Below are 18,349 nucleotides of genomic sequence, written 5' to 3' on the forward strand. Positions count from 1 at the left end.
TGATGATGTACTTCCTGAAGCGAAGTACGAGTGGTTTACTATAACAGGAACTATTCAGTGTTCAATATTTGTTTAGATGACATCCAAAGTGCAAAAATGTAAGTTAATATAAACTTTTAGAATTTACTACAATAATTGTATTTCAATCTTTTTTCATTCCATTTCTAAATAGATGTTTTGTGTATGGTTGCATTTCATTTTAGTTTTATATCCAGTTTTTACCATAGATATATGTAAATGCAAAGATACTGCGGACAAGAAAGTAGTGAGCAGAATTACATACATATTCATCAATAGTGTGTGCAAAAGTATCGAAAATAATGGAATTGCCATTTTCTAAGATAACAAAAAAATATACGAGGACAAACAGCAAATTGAGACACGTGTAGTACATTTTGTGTAGCCCTTTCGTGAAAGTCGTTTTCGAGATCCTCATTACAGCTTATATTTTATGATAAAAGTGTATTTTTAAACTGTTTCACTGGTTTGCTGCAAAGTTACAGCAACTGTCAGAAGTAAATAGAAACATTTAAATGCATTACGCTACATGGAATATATAAAATTCTACTTTCAATATTCACTTTGATTATTTAGGTTAGTTTCAAAGTTTCTGCTATCAGCTACGTATACACGAAATGTAATCTGGAACTGATTCGTCTCACCCTAAATAAACCGTCCACAACACGTGACTTTTTTTAAACTCCATGATCACTCTCCAAAATAGTTTATAATGTGGTCCACGGCTAATTTTATACAATATATATAAATTAACAAATAACTTATACTCATACATCATTATTTTAGATCATTTAAATTAGAAAGGTTTCAAATATTAATTTTAAATGATTTCATATAATTGCATGTATTCTTTTGGTAAAAGATCATGGATACTTCATTGCTTTTAAATAACTACAAGAAGAGCATTTTTAATGTGAAATGGAGGGCAGTCATTTAACATGAATTTTATCCAAAAGATGATAAATGCAAACTATGAACCCTTTAAAAACTAAAAATAAACCGGACTTCCTCCCTTGACTAATACAATACCGTGTCGTTATAACTAACAAAATTGTAATGTATTGATGATAGTTCAACTAATTTTTGTCGACATCCGATATGTTTTCCTGTAAGAGCTATTGACAATATAACAATATTCATTCATTCATATTATAACAAACCTTAAAAAGTTATTTATCCAGCTTACTTCCAGTAAAATTTTATAGTTCAATAATATTCTGTTTGCTCATGTGATAAGGGTAAACGTTATGAACAGCTTGGTTGCTGGTAAAAAAAGTAACAAAAACAAATTGTGACCCTACACCATAGAGATAAAAATCCACGCGATACAAGTGTTGTCTGATATTGGTCGGGTTGTTGTCTCTTTGACACATTGCCATTCTAAAATGTTATTCATGTTGTACATAATTAATTGATCCTGATATAATAACTTAGAACTGTTTACTTACACATTTTTTTAAGAGAAAATTTTACCAGTAGACTGAGAGCGAAGAGCGAAAAATCCTGAACTTTCTATAAGCCCATCAAAGACCAGATTTTTTGTTTTATAGTATATCATCGTCATCCGCTTGTTTTCATTTGTATGATAAGTCAGATTTGATTTATCGAATATTCTGATGCACCATACAAATTGGAGTGACAAAAGCTTCTTTTCGAATCAAAATTTTGTTTGCCTTGTCTTTCCACAGTTACAGGATCTTAGGCCGTTTGTTTGAAAACGAAGTGACAGTACCGTGACTCAATTCGTATAACAATCAAAATACAAACAACTGTCTACAATACAACATACACTATTCAAGACTGAGCAACACAAACTATACTAAAACCCAGAGCACTTAAGAATTGAATGCTTCTTTTTGTAAATTTATTGGGGTGTAAAAGCGTTGACCGAAGTACATTTTGTATGAAGCGCGGAAGCGCTTCATTCTAAAAATGTGCGCACGGTCAACGCTTTTACAACCCTATAAAGTTACAAAAAGAAGCATTCAATACTTATAATTACTTTTTTTTAGCTATGATCATGAAAACACGAATTTTATATATTTTTTTAATTTAATTCACCTGTGGGCCACGTGTTATCATAAATGAAAAGTTGTATTGAGCAATGCAACTACTTACGGAATAACACGTGATGTCCAGTTAGCCAATCAGAATAAAGTATTATAATAAAACATACATCTAATGTAATTATATGTAAATGTAAATTCGATGAAGAGACATTTTCGGTAGTCCACATGCGAGTCGTTCATTTAATCAAACAAAGAATCCCTCATTTCCCTATTTGTATTTTTGTTTTCACATGCTCAAAAAGATTATCATAGACCTACTCTATTTTGTACGCTAGACGCACGTTTCATTTCAGAAATTCTTCAGTAAAGATCGAATCAAATTAGTTAAAAGGCTAAAATAAAGTACGAAGTTGTAGAACACAGAGGACTGTAAAAATTGACTGAGCGATCTTTACCTATAACAGTTGGTTAATACACAACTTCTTAGATAGCTATGTCATATAATTCAAACAAATGCAGACATACCGGTATTTTTCTGCTTGACAAGAAGTTATGCACCTGGTATTAGTCAGTTCATTTCCAACATATGAGTTTGATTGGCCCTTTTCTATCCTTCGTCTTCTTCTTAAATAAAATCTTTTGATGCTGTTTATTTTAAAAAAAGACATGACCTTGGGTTCACGTTTTCCTTTATAGACTCATACGTGTTTTGTTCTCATATAGTCATACAAGTTGTTGTTTGCTACTGTTGTATATTTTGTGGATCAAGTTCAAATAAAAGAACGTTAATTGATAACATAAATGTTAAATGTGAAATCTAGTAATACTGTCGTCTTAAAAGCAAAACACTTTTAGTTTGTTTGATAGCTAGGACGCCCAACAATATATCGATAAAATACTACGTAAGTTCTACCCAAGAAATGAATTAATAAAGGTGTATAAGGCAAATTTATTTTAAGAATTTACTGTCCTTCCTGCCCTTCAACTTCTAACCAAAAATACCTTTTCTCATTATTTTATTTAAGCGTGACTGCTGCGTTTATTAAAGACGAAATGCGAATCTGTAGAAAAGTATATTCGTGGTATATCTGCTGAGTTTTTATCTATATAACATTGTAATAAAGCAATGCTAGATTGAAATCAGGATGTTTTGTCAATGATATTTTAAAACCCAGTGTATATTTTTACTTCAGATGTATATGCGATTAGTAGGGATTTGTCTGGTAGCGAGAATCATAACAACATTTGCTTTCCATCAGAACTATACTGTACCAAGAAACTATGGTCCACTATCCAAAATAGTTATAAAGGAAGAAAGAAGAAGTTTATACATAGGAGGAAAAAATACTCTTTTCCACTTTAACTTTGACCTTAGGCTGCAAAAACAGGATATAATTGGCCCTGTCAACGACAGTAAACAATGTAATCCTTTTGATAATTCTTGTATATACATGAGATACCAAACAGTCAATAACCATATTAGTATACTGAAGTCATTCCAAAACTCCCTGATCGTCTGTGGAACAGCACGCCAAGGTATATGTTACATGTATGATTCATCTAATATCAGTCTTAAACGTAATTTTGGCGAAATCAAAAAGAATTATCTTGGAAGTGAAAATTCATCCGTCATGCTCATCACAAAGGACAAAGATGGTAATGATATATTTTTCATTGGTCAAAGTTATGATGGCAGAAAAGCAGATTACTTTTACAATGAGTTTGCAACTCTTGATATTTATACTACTAACAATGATTGGAACTTTGATCATTATTCGGCTTGGAGTTTTCTCTCAGTATGTGATACCAAACGCGAAAACTTTAAGTTAAAGTTTCTGCATATATTTGAAGCAGACAAATACATCTTTCATGTTTTCATTCGATCAATAATCGATTCAGGAAGCATTTCATATGAAACAAGAATATCAAAATTGTGCAAAGCAAAACACGATTACAATTCTTATGAGGAAATGGCAATTTCATGTAAAACTCCTACAAAGTATGACATTGGAATAGCAGCTCACTACGACAACGCGCAAAAACAGCTATATATGACCTTTGGTATAAGGGCATACCATGTTGACAACATTCAGGCCGACAATACTCAAGGTTCAGTTATTTGTGTCTTTAGCATTGATGAAATGATAAGGAAGTTTGCAAGTGAAGTGTTGACAAAATGTTTTAAAGGAACACCAACATGGGGGACCCCATCATGGCACTGCAATTCTACTCAATGCGCAGCTGCTTCTAAGGTAAATGTCATTAAATTGTAAAACAGTATTTGCCTACCCAAAAGGAGTGTAAAATTGCTATCAAGTTAGAAAGGATAATGATTGCTCAAAGCTTCAAGTTTTTTCCACGCTTGCCCTTGCTGTCTTTGAGTTGAAGCATAGCGTGTTTTGACTTTCAGACATCTTTTAAAAGTAGTTGCCCAAGTATCATGATCATATATAATATAGTAATTCATAAAATTGTTGTATTATATATATTTCAGTTCCGTATGCATGCTAATAAACCCACGGGGCAGATGTGTTCAATGTCGATCTTTATTTACAAGGATTGTCTGGCAAACGATCATTAGTTTCAAGAGGATACAAGTCTTTCCCCAATAATAAACATGGCCGCCATGATATACTTCAGCAAGTAACAAGAGTGCGAAGTTGCGTTAAACAGCAATTAATTATCAGTTCATCAAAATATATATTTTAAAATTAATTATGACATTCGACTGATGTCCATTTCTGTCATACTTTTTGATTTTAAAGTTTTTTTTACATATCAGCTACAATATCTCATATAAGAGCTGAATAATTTACATTAAAACGGTTGGATCATAAATCTCAAGTTGTATAACTTTATATGAGTCTACACATAGCATATGAGAAACCGTTCAAAATATAATTTTGCAGTAAAAAGGACTGAAACAAAATCAATGGATCCGTACTTGACTTATTGACTTATCAATAGAGCATTTGCATTATTCACGTATCAGAATACGTGCACGGATCGACGTATACGGATCGAACAGATTTGTTTACAATAATGATTTTACCCCGATCTCTATCAAAATTAAGTGCATTATATAATATTTTCATCGGGACCAACTTGACTTAATTTATCCTTTCCTCATATACGTGTTATACGATACGTCGATTCGGATACGCCAGCAAATACTTGATTAATGCAAATACTCTAATAGTCTGCATGTACCAAACACCATTCAAATGGCAGGTACGTATTCACAATCTCTTTTTTGTGAAGGCACACTTGCAAACCCAACGATATAAATACATTTTGAAATTGTTTTCATCCTAAAATTACCTGGAATATTTACAACAGTTTTTAGAATTTATCATTATATATCTTTTTTTTCACAGGATGAACATAACGAGGTGGCAATTTCATTTTAAAATGCTTACTTATACTAATAAAATGTTTTTACACAAAATTCATATTAATTTTACAACTAACAATTGCATGGATATTTATTTACTTTTTAATAAGCATTGCAAACTATTCCTTGGTGTGCTAAATTGTTCAAAATACTTACGTTGTAACTTTATTATAGTTGATAATTTTACTAAAACTTAACCTTGCATAAGGCGAAAACATATCTTTTAATTAAAAGATCCTTCAAAAAAAAATATTAATAAGAATGGATAATAATCAAAACACCTGAACAGATTCATGAAAAAGTATATCAAACATAGTCAGATTAATCTAAGATTAACTTTGCATAAGATAGTTTACACCTTAGTTTCTTGGTATCTTTTAATTAATAAGCGGATAAATTTTAGAATTGCTTGTTATAAATCATATCATAACTGATGTACTAATTATTAATGTGATGATTCCCTCGGGCAGAGATAGTCCACAAGCAGCAGAATCGACCAACTGCTGTAAAATATGAAATTACACTTAAAATTTCAATGGTCTGAAGCGCTTTTCTAGATTTATCTCCATTTTCGAACATTTTAATGGCAAGAGTTATATAAGAACCTAAACAGTTATAGAGCTACTGATATAACCCACATAAACTTAACGGCATATGCCTTGGTAACATTAACGTTTTCCCGTCTTTTTTTAATGTTTGCACCATTGAAAAGGCAGAAGTCTATGCATCATGTGCCAAAGTCTTATGCATGAGGCATATTGATTAAGACCAATTTAATGGTACTCTACACAACGGTCAAAATACTGGTAGGTATATAATATTGTGTATTTTTACACATGTTCTTATTGGGGATATCCATAACTGTTAAAATGTGTAGTAAGAGCATAGCTCAAATTGAATATGAAATGTCATGTTCATATTTATAGCTTAATTGTAAATAAAGAACTTTTAGCTATTGAAAAGCTCTAAAATTATGGGTAGTACGTTGTCTTGTTTAATTCCTAAAACAATTGCAGTAACAATCATTGTTTAGTTATCTTGAAATAACAAACTTTTACTGAAACTACTGTTTGAAACACAAATTTCGATTTACTAAATTAGCATTAAAACATAAGAAAAAAGGAAAATTTTTGGTCAAAATTAATTTTTTCCTCCAATTCCATTTTCTTTTTTGCTATGATTATTAACCCTTAAACAATTGTATTCTATAATGTAATGCTTGATGGATACTAACTTGTGCAAGTTTCTTAGATGCTCCTTTATCATTCTAATAACCAAATGTAAACAACACAAGTGGTTGATTCATTGTTCCCTTTACTGCTAGGTTAAAACGCACAGATGACTTTCGATACCTGTGTAAGAGTTGTCTCTCATACATCAGGTCTGTCCCTTAAGCAAACTTTACATACGAGAATTTAAATGGATTTTGTTTTTTATAATTCATCATTTTAAAAACAGTCAATTTTTGAAAGGTTGCTTCATGTTTTTTAGAGATGTTATTACCAAATGTAAATTTTAACAAACTTAAGTTTAGACATATATAATTTGTGTTGATAATATAATGATAAATCCCAAATAAAAAAAATGGATCCGTGTTCCACACCTTTTGGAAGAAAAACGAGTTTTGTAGGTGAGAATGCAAGTTTAATTGTTTGAAATATATTACCTAGACAACAAAATTCAATATTCTAGCATTTTAGCAGTATATAACAAAAACAAATGCCGTGACTTAAACAGTACTAAACATAAAAATGTACATAGGAGTAAGGGTAAGCATAGCATGTATGGTTGGTAAGACAAGGAACTCTACTTTATGATATATGAAGCTGTAAAACGCTACAATTATATCTTCAAAATGAAGTGATATTCAAAAAGAATAAAGAAATCACAACTCAAAACTTACAAGCTAATCAAAATGGACAACAAGTATCGAAATTTCTGAGATGTTACTCACATTAAGTTTTTTTTTCTCAACCGTAAAAGTATCATTTTCGATCAGTAAGACACAAAAAAGGTAATTATATTCATATGCATCCATTTATTAACCTTCTTCTTAGTTTTTATATTGGAAGGTATAATGAACAGATAATTATGCAGAATAATACATTTCCATTTAATTACGGAACACTTTTTCCCCAAACGTTTCATTGATTAAAAACACTTTGTAGGGCGAAATTGTAACATCATGTACACAGAAGATAATGGAATTTGGAATCGAGGCTCGTGGTGACGGTTTAAGTAATACATTCATTTATCAGATCTCCAATGAATTGTTAACCTCTATTCTGCCATGGAGGAATAGTTCTGCCGACATTATCCTTGCTGGAAGTAATACTGGATTTTTAAGAAAGGTACATGACTCTAGCTATAACATAATAATAAAATATCTAATATCATGAGTATTCCAGAGCTGACCGTATGAGAATGGATATTCAGTTTTCAAGTAACTACAGTTGCTATGGATTCTTTGGCACACATATACATTAAAGATAGGTAGAAGATATTATTGGATATTCTTACTCGTAAGTCGAAGACAACGCCATAGCAAAACACGAATGTCAGCAGTATTATATCTAGTTCTCAAACGCCTAATTTGGACAGCACAAGACTCGTTATTGACGCTCGAATTAAACATACAGTACACCAAATTGATCAGAAGAGCGTTGGCGAGCGTTGAAAACTAAAAAGCTCCACACATAGGCCAACTGATGTGAATGTCTTTAGAGGATAAAGGGGGAGGGGGAATTAGACCTTTAAATTGGTTTCCGTTAAACAAGTGAAATAAATATTTATTTCAATGTCCTAATTAAATCTTGCTGCAAGACAACACATAAGACTTTAAATATATCAATTTACATCTGATGATTGCATTCGCCATAAAAAAAGAAATATATATTCCTGTTTTTTTAAGATACTGGTTACATCGACAAAGGGTAGATCGTACGTCAAATTTGACGTAAGTGGTGACAGAAATATTCCAGTTGCTAATGAAATGGTTCTAGATACACACAGTAATCTCTATCTTTTATCAGGAAACAGGGTAACTATCATGTGTTTGATTTGAAATAGTTTATCACCATAACAGGATTTTTAAAATAGTAGATTGCTGAATAATTTGATGTAACGCGTCTTCTGATTGGCTGACGTTATTTTGTTATCATCCCATAGACATAATTTAGTCATATGACCGTGACGCAATCAACGTTTTTTCATGGTTTTCTACGGTGTAAAATTTAATTTAGATTTAAATTATAAGAATTTTATTTTCTGTCTATTCGAAATAACATAAAAAATGTGGTGCAAACTGTTAAATAACCCGCTACGCGCGTTATTCAGTGTGCACCAAATTTTGTATGTTATATCTTCATAGACAGAAAAAATATTACAATCTTTCCTTAAATGTAATAATTATAAATTATCCATTAGGAATGATATTCTATATTTTTTTATCAACAAATGCAATAGACAACAAAACATAAAAAATCTAAAAAAATATATCCGGATGCAGTAATTCTACGCTGCGTTTAAGACCATTCAATGACCTTCAGCTCAGGGTCGGGTTTTTGTCTCTTTGACCCGTTTCCTTTCTCAATTCTCCTATTCAAATGGGTAAAACTTTAAGAGGTGGTGTCAGTCTCAATATATTTCACAAAAAAGATTGACATATAACGAGACAAAAAGGAACCGAAAGTGTTGGCGGATTGCTGAGGATATTAAAACCCAGCGGTTGCTATAAAATATTTAAAAAGTACTTGTAAAAGTGTAAAACAAATATACCGTACCTTATTAAGGTTTAATAACTGACTAGATCAAACGTTATCAACAAACAGAACAATTGAAAAATAAATAAACAATGTATTTCAATTTGGGCACAGAATATGCATTGCAGCATTAAATTTCATGATTTTAGAACTCCGGTCCGGTGTTGAAGGTTCTTTATGCTTTAATGTTTTTTCCAGGTCACAAAATTGTCAATGACGTCATGTCAACTACACAAGACGTGTGGAGAATGTGTAACCAGTCATGATCCACTTGGATGCGGATGGTGTTTCGATCATTGTTCTACAGAAACCAATTGTCAACACAAAATACGGCATACTGATTCATGTCCGCCATTTGTTCTGGGTGTAAGTGATGATTTATATATTAGTAAATCCTCATATTAACAGCATTTAGACTCTGCGATGAATCTTCCTACACATGTTTATTTCCTGATAAACTATTATGTGAAATATAAATAACATCTCTTATGCGGGCTGTTTAGTTATACATTCTGTTTATTTCAGCTAATTATCTTTTTTAACGTTGGATGCAAACTCCTTAAGCAAATGATGATAAACACAACATGTTGAGGTTTGATAATGAAAATGAAAGACTGTAATGTAATAATACCTGTCATATACATAAAAATACCAAAGCCAATGGAACATAACTTTATACGCTGTTTCCTTTTTTTTTTTTTTTTATATCAAAGTCACAATTAAGCCTTCAACTTGGAACAACATATCACTATAGATTCAAGACAATGCTTGTAGGCAAGCATACATAATGTCCTCTAATTAGCCTGTTAATAAAGTAACACAAAATGCATATTTAAGTACAACTGTAGCTTATTTTATGCATATTTGAGGACTGTTGTTTGTCTATTCGTCTTTTCATCTTTGATTTTGAAAATGATAATATGTTTGGTGACAGTGGTTATTCTTCTTTCTAGATAAGCCCAGCGAATGGACCGCTGGAAGGATCAACAAAATTAACTATTGCAGGCGAGAACTTCGGTTCGATGATAAACAATGCAACTGTATCGATTGGAGCTGCATCATGTTTGATCCAGAATATTAATGATGCAAGGTACACTTTAATTAACTTCCTTTTGAGTGTTCATGTTATATTACCAACGATAAAAACGAGTAGAGGGAGCATTAACATCACTGGAATTTATGTTAACTAATTTAATTATTCAAATGAAAATTCTCTTTTGAAAGCTACATTTAAACTGTCTTATTAGAAAGCATTTCTGAATTAGATAATTGCAAACATCTTAAAGGATACAAAAAGCCATTTTCACTACACAGAGGTCAAAATCTATACTTGATTTGATTATCCAGAACCGCAGTCATATTTGTGAAAGTTCATTGGGATAAGTTGAGTTTATATCTGTAAATAAGGACATTTCTGCAACTTAACATTTGATTTTGTTTGCCAGTTTATCTGAAAACATAGATTGAACAATTTTACTTTATATAAAATCTTTACGTATAAAGATAATTGTGAAGCAGGATTGAATAGGAAAAACTTTTTTAACACATTTTAATTTTCTAATTTTTTCTAATGTTCTGTTCACTCACAGAATAACGTGTCTGACAAGTAGAGTAGAAGTGCCTGTCTCTACATCTGTAAAAGTGAGCGTGACTGATTCGACCTCAAAAACCTATAGAATTCATGGAATATCGGAACAAGTGGACATATTATTTGAATATACGGTATGTGAGAGTACAAAAATGGATGTTCATGACACTGTTCTTTATTTACATGTAAATCATTTTCGTTTTTCTTTTTGATAGAAGGTTTTTTGTTTTTGTTTTTATTCGATTGCTTTTTCCGTTTTACAATACCCATAACTCCTTGAATAATATGAAATACCATTGATGCTAAATCTACTTATTTGTGAACATACTGTTCTTAATCATTTCAAAACCCCTAAAATACTAAGGTTTTCCTTCCCGAGGAATGAATGCTGTGCTCACCAAGCGCCCCAGATGGTCGGTTAACACAAAAACACGTTAAATGCGCATTTAATCGGTATATCTAATTAATTTCTATTTCTGATTCGTCGACTCCATTTTTTGTAAATAAATGTTTAACTTTAAGTCTCTTGATTATAAATTGCATACTTTTTCAGCAATCTAGTATTATGAGTATCTTCCCCATGAAGGGACCGATATCCGGCAGTACAATGCTAACTATCTCGGGCGATCAGTTTGAAATTGGCTCCAATCTTTCTGTGAAGATTGGTAAGGTGCTGTGTGACATTCAATCGTAAGTATTTTTGTTTTTCTTTACAATGTATAACAGAATGGTAAATTGGGACAGTTGGCAAATATGACTTTGATGAATTTAACTATTTCTCAAGTTGATGTCCATTTCAATTATATTTTGTGTAACCTATGTAAGAACGCAGTTGAATTTGAACTACATTTTCTTTTAAATTGTCCTGTTCTTAAAGATACATCATCTCAATATCTGTCTAACCTAAATTATAAATTCAAAATTTTCAAAGTCATCTGGCATGTCTGATGAAGGGAAAATTGTTTTGTTTCTTTCATCTGAAGTTTTTTATCACTTCAATCTAAACTATTGCACTCACTTTTGTAGAACGAATGAAACTTCTAGAAAACATTAAGGTAGTTGAAAAAGCTTTAAAAATATAATAAAATCGGTCAAGAGTTGTCTCTCATAGGCATAGGTCTATAAGTTGATTAAGAAATGTAATTTCTCCAAGTCGCAGTGGCTTCAAAAAGAGTTAATGTGTTGTTAATAACATTGTTTATAACTTTATTACTTTCTTTAAATGTACATACATGTTTTTGTTTAAGTTTACTTAAAACTTTAAATCATTTTAATCATTCTAATCATCACTGTGCTTTATTATCTTGGTAATATTATAGGTAAAATTTTGGGCACCATCATTGGTTAATAAAATATCTTGTATCTTGTATTGCCTAACTTAAAGTTCATCGCAATTATACATTCATGGCTTTCAGGTATTCAGTTCGAGCCTCCTGCTGGATCCTTCTTTTTTTAAAAAAAGCGCTTGAAACGAACACAGATTATAGTGATATTTTTATTTTAAACTTTTTAGATGATTATTTGTCATTGAATTATGGCTTCAAACTTGTTGCATCTGATGATTAATCGTAATAAATATTTGCGTTTTTAATGATATAAGAACCCGAAAACCAAACTGAATTTAACAATATCTTTTGCTTAAGTAGGTTCTTTGTATTCAAGATTTGTTACTTTAATGTTAACACGTACAAACGGCACAAGCCTTACAAACCTATCGCGTCAAAATACTGGTTAGTTTATTATCGTTTTAATTTTTTAACAACAAAAATTACGAATTTAAGAAACCTTTTTTATCTTTGATTTGAGTTTAAATAACATTTATTATGGTATCTCAATGAGATATCATGTACTTGTTATCTGACAATTTAAAGTTAAATATCTAGCAACAAGAGTAATCATTAAAGGCATTTTATATTTTAGGAAAAATAACACAGAAATTGTGTGCCTCACACAGTCTTGTGGAAGATGTGTACAAGCGTTTGAAGGAGAAAATCTTGAAATGACTCATTGTAAATACAGTGGAGATATTGTTGTGGCAATTGATGGGGCATCATACCAGCCGTTAGAAAACAAGACATTTTGTTATATGCCAAACCCAAAGATTATTCAGCAACCGTCACGAAATAGTACTATTATAAGGTATATTTTAATCAAGATTATGTTTAAAATGACTGACGAGGAAATAAAAGGGAACCTCGTAGTCGTCAGAACCTGAAATTAAAAAAAAAGTTGTCCATGAAACTTAATTACGATTAAAGACCGGATGGTACAATGCTACAATTTTAAACGAAACACCACAAACAATTTGTATAAAGCATTTGATGGCTGCAGAAACAGCAAGAAACACGTGTTTTCAATTTCATTTCTTTTGAGGTCTTGAAAGTTATGATAAGGTGCCTGGAAAGGTTAAGCGACATGAGTTTAGAGTCAGAGATGAAATTATAAACATTACAAAATGCATTTGAATTCTAAGAAAAACATAAGCATCGACAATCTATCGTTTGTTATTGGTGAAATACATATATCAAAAGAAATCCAGCGAAAGAGACAAATGATGCATTCGACGACAAAAAGAAACTTTAAGTTATATTTCTAATTTCCCATTGACCTTAAATATATATATATAAAAAGAAGAAGATTGTTTTCCGTTGTAAAATTATGCTTTAAGGTGTCAAACAACATTTCTTTCAGTGGAGGTTTAAACATTGAATTTTTTGGAAACTGGTTTGATTCTGTTACCAACCACGGTATTATGATAAGTGTGGGTGATGTTCGTATTGGTTCAGTAAGTTTAATTAAAACATTAATAAATTCATATTCTCTCTAAATAAAAAAATAATAAAGGCCGTTATGGAAAGTTGGGTATTTAGCATGTAAAGTTATTGTGTTATTCGACATAAGTCATTTATGCGTAAATATTTTTGGTAAGATTCAAAGGTACATTTCTAAACATTTTCTTATAATTCTCATAAATGTTTTGGAGAGAAAACTGATTTTACTGCCTCTTGAATACATCTGTATGTAGCATAAATGTTTGCAAAGCGCTACTCTTGTAAGCACATTTTGTTCAATCATACAAGTTTAATTACTTTCAATTGTTAAGATGGAGCAAAATATCATAATAAAAAAAATGATAACAAAGATTTCAACCAATGACAAGTACAGTTTCTAATCACAAATGCAATCTGATGTTCAGTAGTCGTTTGTTGATGCAGTTCATAAGTGTTTCTCGTTGGTTTCCCCGTTTGAATGGTTTTACACTTATCATTTTTGGGACCTTTTATAGTTTGCCGTTCGGTGTGAGCCAATGTTTCGTTCCGTACTTTGATCTATTATGTTTTACTTTTATAGATTGTGACTTGGACGGGGAGTTGTCTCATTGGCACTCATACCACATCTTCTTATATCTATTCCAATTGTAACAGTTTTGTTAAGATAGTATAATTTGTAGAGCATTTGCCATTCGTAACTCCCATATCTTGTGATGGACGATAATTATTTAGTACTTAATGAAAACTTCTCTTTATTTCTATCTAGAGCAGCAAGTCACTGATTTTATGGCTTTAATTTGAAAAATCTGGTCATTTCGTGCTGTAAGATTTTTGTTATTTACATTAACTTATCGTATTTAACAACATTTTCAACACACTCGTTTCTCATTTGGGGCCACTTTTGATTTATTGTGGAATGCGGAGAGAATTCCAAACGTCCGTAAAATTTATCCAAACTTAATCAATCATGATCGATCCTTATGCCAATAAAACTCACAACCTTAGAACATTACTCAATGGAAGCTGATTTACAAATCGTGTGAATTGTTGTAAATATTTGAATATTGGCTTCCTGGGTAACACCGATATTGAAAATAAACAATATGATTTGTTATATATTTACAGTTTTGAACATATATAGAATTTCCTAGCATAACAAATGATATTTTTGTTTACTGTATATAAAGTCATTTCACTATATTCCACTGGGTCTTCAAAGTTTAGTAACTGAACATTTATGTATTTATGAACTGAAAGAGTTTACAACTAGGTTTATTTTCCTACAAGTATTCTTAGATCTATATCATATGATTTCATTTTGTCTTTTGGTATTTTTATGTACGCTTCATTTCAATCGAAAGAGTGAAGTCGGCTAGCACTGACTTTAATGGTGTGTAATTAAAATTTGTATTGTGATTTGACATCACTCTTTGGTATACATGAGTTAGAATAACACTATAACGTGTTTAAACCACCATTTATGTGAGAGACCATAATCAGGAGTCTTTAAATATAATGGTTGGTGTTGGTTGTCTTAATTCTGATTGTCTCGCAACAAAGAGGAAATAACTATATTTGATAAATATTCATTCCAGTCTTGTACAATGAAACATTCCGGATCACTGTTAGTGTGTTCTACTCCAGATTTGAAATCCGAATTGAACAAATCTTCAGAGGTTATCGAGGGACGAATGAGTGTAATGTTAGATAACAATCCAGTCAAACCAACCAAACTCATGATTTATCCTGACCCAGAATTAGACTACCTGGATATAGACACTCAACTGAAAGATATTGAAATGAAGGACAAACTTTTACAACTAAAGGTAAATAAAACTCATGAAGTTTATATAAATTGTTATGCTATAGACGTGCGTTTCATCTTTATAATAAATAATTAGTGGCGCTCAAATCAATAACACTGAAATCTATAAAATATCGAAAAATTAGCGATATATGGCAAAAGTAATATATGCATACAATATGGAAACTGTAACGTTTGCCAACATTTAGTGAACAGTAGTAAATCTGTAAAATGCATGACCGATGAGTTATATGTCATGTCAACCAATGACGTTACCTTATGTTCATTCTGTTGTATGAACTAGTAGATTATCCATCTAGTCCTTTAGATTCTAAAGAGGTAAATTGGGTACATCTGAAGAAAATGCACGTTAAGATGATCACGTGAACAGCTTATTAAATATGTTCGTGGGTAGAGTTTCGTTTTGTAAAATTTATAATTATGAATATATCAATGATAATTCATGTTATCGCAGAAATGTTGAGTACTATGCTAGTCATACCTTCTTTGCATCGACCCAGTGATAAAGAATAAACTCATCTTATAGCAACAAGTGTTATATGTCACTCCCGGTGTTTTTGGTGGGTTTCATGTTGATAAGTCTTTAGTTTTCTAAGTTGTTTTTTTAGACCTGTCCTTTATTTTGCTTGTCTTTTTCGTTTCAGTTAAAGAATTGTCAGTTTATATTAGACTGATAAGTTTGTATGTTCCGTTGATATCGTTCGCCTCTGTCTTATACATCAAAAAATGAAATAAACAGAAACGTTTTGATGTGGAAACATTGGAAATATATCAATGTTCATTGTAAAGGCTTGTTCGCATGTTCTTTCTTTTTGTTGCAGACAGATTAGATGACTACTATGCATTTTTATTTCTTTATATGGAAAGATCGTTTTTGAATGTGACTAAAACACAAACTTAAAAAACAAAGGATATGATGTATTCATTCATGACAGTCATAGCAAGGCCAACAACGCCTAGTCGGATAAAAATAGTAATACCAGAATCAGGTTTATAAGTTTGAGTGTATGTATATCATAACATATTTGTTTGCAGGGACGATATCTGAATTCTGCAGCAAGAAAAGAAGATTATAAAATAAAAATAAACGGATCTAGTTGTCCAGTTATTGATCTCCATCAAAGTTATCTGATATGTAACCTTTCTAACACAGTTCATATCAAAGATGTGCCTCTACTTGTCGAGGTAAATATTTTTTCAAACATAACTTCCTAAATAAAAATTACTGTTGATTTCCAAAAAAATAAAATAAAACGTGTATCCTCATATACGAAGGTTCGTGAAAAGGCGGTAGAAAATTGAATAATTATTAACTAGGTGATTTGTAATTGCCATGCCATTTAGACTTTGTTCAAGACCGTACGGTGACCTATAGGTTGCATTTCTGTAAATATTGACAATGCAATTTCCCATAGGAACTCCTTTTACGGCTAAAACTGTACCACTATAACTATGAAGTTTTGAAAAAATCTTATCCTAGAATTGAAAGTTCGTATGCACTACAATTTTTTTCAAAGGTCAAAATATAGGGCTGTGCGGCATACTTTCAACGTGTATATGCCCTGAACTTCTCAGAATTTAAACTAACACTAATTTTCTTATCTACCCCTACCTCGAATGTAGGGTAACCATAGATTTCAATATAAACAATATGCACATGTATATTTACTGCTAACATTCCCAAGTTATGTCTCTGTGAGATTGAACACAGACAGCATAACCGGGAACCATTTTTTCTATGCATATTCAAGATATCCCCAAAAGAGGCGTGGTTTGAGAAACAGCTGTATTTACAAAGTGCAATCTATAGGTGTTAATTTTTATGTCATTCGGTCTCTGGTGGAGAGTTGTCTCATTGGCAACATATCAAATCTTTTTTTTATATATCATATACACAATAATAACGTGAATTAGAGCACCAACTGATAGCGTATGACCTTCAACGCTGAGTAAAATTTTTGTTTAAAGTGAGGTTTGAAATTTCCAATTATGAAAAAATGTTGAACAAGAAAAAAATACTCGGGCATATCCATGAGACACACATATACGTGAAAGAAGTTAAGATCATTAAAAGCGCTCCGCCATCCTTATTCTTGAGTGTAGTTCAAAGTTGTGGTATAAAAACTGGACATATTATACGACATTAGCTACACATCTATCTCGAAAGAATTCCTGTTTTGCTTCCATAAATGTATTCAACATAATCAACAGAAAACCTACAACTGTTTTGATCACACGAGAGACACCTGTTATGATATGCAACGAACCAAAATAGTTTGTTGACATGTATAACTTTAATTTAAAGTCGTACAGCAAGTATGTGTACTGCAGTATTGTAAATTGAGCGAAAAGTTATTTTAACTTTTTCAGAAAATTAATACTTTTTTAAGGAGAATTGAGAATATGTGTTTTACTTGATAAGAATGGTCGCAATGTTTATGGTTAAACAAAAACCCAACATTTCATTATAAAAGATGAAATTTGATAATAAAAATGCAAATGAAAAAATGTATTCTACTCAAATAAATAAAAACAGATTTGGTGTTATAACAAGTCTACCTCAGTGTTATATTTACTTATACATCAAGTTAAACCTTCAATCATTATGGTAATATTTTGTTATTGAACTTTTATTTGTTTTACTGTAAAGGTATCTGTTGGTCATAACTGGAAGACGGTTTTAGGGAACATGAGGTTTTTCCATGTAGAATATCGCAAGAACCAAATACATGTCCAACTTGCAGCAATTTGTTTGGGGAGTTTTGCTGTTTTGATTTTATGTCTTGTATTTGTCATGCGGAAGAAACACTTAGGAGTGTTTAGAAAGAAAGCAACCGAAGAGTTTTCTGTTGTGTACCTCAATAGCACAGAAACAAGAGGCCTTATGGATCCACCAACTGATACAGGTAGTTGAATGTTTTGTTTATACTCTCTTGTTTAGGCTTCTGTGGTTTAATGCGGACACCAGTTTTATGCAGAATCA

At 31.4% G+C, this 18,349-nt stretch overlaps 1 protein-coding gene across 1 annotated transcript in view; it reads left to right on the forward strand.

Moving 5' to 3' along the window:
- LOC143080282 (hepatocyte growth factor receptor-like) overlaps positions 1 to 18,349 on the forward strand; it is a 28,458-nt gene continuing 10,109 nt past the window's right edge. The window contains exons 1-13 of the mRNA XM_076256025.1: positions 1 to 98; positions 3,221 to 4,279; positions 7,590 to 7,772; positions 8,333 to 8,461; positions 9,381 to 9,548; positions 10,136 to 10,272; positions 10,772 to 10,904; positions 11,324 to 11,460; positions 12,691 to 12,909; positions 13,462 to 13,555; positions 15,137 to 15,367; positions 16,402 to 16,551; positions 18,017 to 18,272. Of these exons, the coding sequence (XP_076112140.1) occupies positions 3,221 to 4,279; positions 7,590 to 7,772; positions 8,333 to 8,461; positions 9,381 to 9,548; positions 10,136 to 10,272; positions 10,772 to 10,904; positions 11,324 to 11,460; positions 12,691 to 12,909; positions 13,462 to 13,555; positions 15,137 to 15,367; positions 16,402 to 16,551; positions 18,017 to 18,272 (2,896 nt within the window). The 5' untranslated portion in view covers positions 1 to 98. The remainder of the gene's footprint in view (positions 99 to 3,220; positions 4,280 to 7,589; positions 7,773 to 8,332; positions 8,462 to 9,380; positions 9,549 to 10,135; positions 10,273 to 10,771; positions 10,905 to 11,323; positions 11,461 to 12,690; positions 12,910 to 13,461; positions 13,556 to 15,136; positions 15,368 to 16,401; positions 16,552 to 18,016; positions 18,273 to 18,349) is intronic.

This window comes from Mytilus galloprovincialis, chromosome 1 (assembly GCF_965363235.1).
Source record: "Mytilus galloprovincialis chromosome 1, xbMytGall1.hap1.1, whole genome shotgun sequence".
Taxonomy (NCBI): Eukaryota; Metazoa; Mollusca; class Bivalvia; order Mytilida; family Mytilidae; genus Mytilus; species Mytilus galloprovincialis.